The following is a 1985-nucleotide window of genomic DNA, read 5'->3' on the forward strand; positions in this document are numbered from 1 at the left end:
TTACCTATCTACGTTCCTACCCTCACCTATGGTCACGAGCTGTGGGTCGTGACCGAAAGAACAAGATCCCGGATACAAGCGGCCAAAATTAGTTTCCTCCGCAGGGTGTCCAGGCTCTCCCTTAGAGATAGGTTGAGAAGCTCGGTCATCCGGGAGGATCTCAAGAGTGGAGCCGCTGCTCCTCCACATCGAGGAGAGCCAGATGAGCTGGCTGGGGCATCTGATTCGGATGCCTCCCTGGTGAGGTGTTCCGGGCACGTCCCACCGGGAGGAGACCCCGGGGACGACCCAGGACACGCTGGAGAGACTACGTCCTTCGGCTGGCCAGGGAACGCATCGAGATCTCCCCTGAAGAGCTGGATGAAGTGGCTGGGGAGAGGGACGTCTGGGCTGGATGGATGCATCTCTCGTTTCACCAGTCCTTTAACCTTTCTGCTGCACCTCATACATTGACTGCAAATGTGCATTGTTGTGCATGTTCATAAAACTGTCCTGTGACTGACTGGTGATCAGTCTAGGCTGTACCCAGGCCGTGTAGTATAAAAGACATGCTGTTTCTTTTACCTTAAAGGTCCCATGCCATCAAAATGCATTTTTTTCCCCCAGTTTGATGCCAAACGTCAAAATGTATCTGTGACCAGTTTTACGTTTGACATCTACGCAGTTTGTTGATTGTATAAAATAGCAGATGAAAAGACAAAAAGCAGAAAAATGAACAAACCCGTTCCAGGTGTCTGCTACGTAGTCATGCATAGTCAAATATTTCTCCACTTGTTCATGATTGGTACCCACCCACTCAACTTTGGAAACAGGCTGAATGACAGCGCACCCATGTCTTATGCAAAGCTAAAAACTTGTACTTTGTATCTATCACCTGCCAACCTTAAGAATAGATTTCAAAATCAATTTATTTTGGTAGAAAATTCTAAGCATTTTGGAAGGAGAATTTTGCTTTGTTTGGCACAATTGGCACAGGAAGACTTTGTAAACTTCGGGGATTCCCGTGCAGAGGGTTTGTATTGAAGTTGTGCCATCACGCAGGTTACCCACCTCTTCACCAGCCCCAAGTACTTTTATGTACACAATGAAATCGTACTCTAAAAGTAATATCTAGCATCAAATCACCAGCACATTTGGAGAACACTAGCATTAAGAGTCAATATAGCACCTACAGCTACCTCTCGGTATTTGGCCAGATTTAAGCTTTATCTTGGTGTCTATTATGATTACTACTGTAGGGTAAAACTAACCAGTGTCATGACTGTCTAAACCCAGCTCATAATGGGCAAACAATCCACTGGTTCCCAATCAAAGATATTTTCCATCTTCAAATTTAAGAGAATAGCAATATAATTAGAGCAAAACATATTTACATTTGTGTCTCATCGGCCAGGCATCTTGTACCAACTAGAATAGCTTGAAAAGGGCGATCCTGGGCATTTCCAACCCAAATTATCTTTCTATCCTGATAAAATGACAGATTAAAAAAAACGTAGATTGGGACCTTTAAAGATGCTAAACCAACAAACAAATTACAGTTAAACATCTTTCCAGAAATAAGTACAAACAAAATTTTTATAGTCACATTTTTATTTCCATCTTGGGTATAAATTCTATAAATGAACTAATATCGAATCAGCAACCACTCGAAACACTTTTTGCCAGGGTCCATTTTACATTGTCAACTCCTGCAATGAAAACAACAGTTTGTTAGCAACAGTGTTATGATTTCTTTGCTCACTGGAACACAAGATCATCTCTTCTCAGGACAGAAATATTGGCTTCAGTTAAATTCAGAAGAACGAAAGTCACTGTATCAATCATCACTGGAGAGTGTTTTGAGCAAACCATCAGACATGGCTTCGAAAACTTACCATAATAGCATTAACAATGTCGTTGTTGTTGTTTTTTAGGGCACGTACAGCCTTTGCCCGCGACACATTTGCTTGTGACATGACAAGTTCAATGTCCTTGACCTCAACTCC

At 42.6% G+C, this 1985-nt stretch overlaps 1 protein-coding gene and 1 non-coding gene across 4 annotated transcripts in view; both read right to left on the reverse strand.

Annotated features, from left to right (window-relative positions):
- Positions 1-1572: 1572 nt before the first annotated feature.
- Positions 1573-1985, reverse strand: part of naca (nascent polypeptide associated complex subunit alpha) — a 27534-nt gene continuing 27121 nt past the window's right edge. For all 3 annotated transcript variants that reach the window (XM_061689550.1, XM_061689557.1, XM_061689540.1), the window contains 2 exons: positions 1875-1985; positions 1573-1688 (listed from right to left, as the gene is read on the reverse strand). The exon at positions 1875-1985 is cut by the window's right edge and continues 12 nt beyond it. In XM_061689550.1, coding sequence (XP_061545534.1) covers positions 1674-1688; positions 1875-1985 — 126 coding nt within the window. In that variant the 3' untranslated portion in view covers positions 1573-1673. The remainder of the gene's footprint in view (positions 1689-1874) is intronic.
- Positions 1759-1833, reverse strand: LOC133414284 (small nucleolar RNA SNORD59). The gene has a single exon (XR_009769987.1). It is a non-coding gene; the product is annotated as a small nucleolar RNA SNORD59 (small nucleolar RNA).

Source organism: Phycodurus eques, chromosome 1 (genome assembly GCF_024500275.1).
Source record: "Phycodurus eques isolate BA_2022a chromosome 1, UOR_Pequ_1.1, whole genome shotgun sequence".
Taxonomy (NCBI): domain Eukaryota; kingdom Metazoa; phylum Chordata; class Actinopteri; order Syngnathiformes; family Syngnathidae; genus Phycodurus; species Phycodurus eques.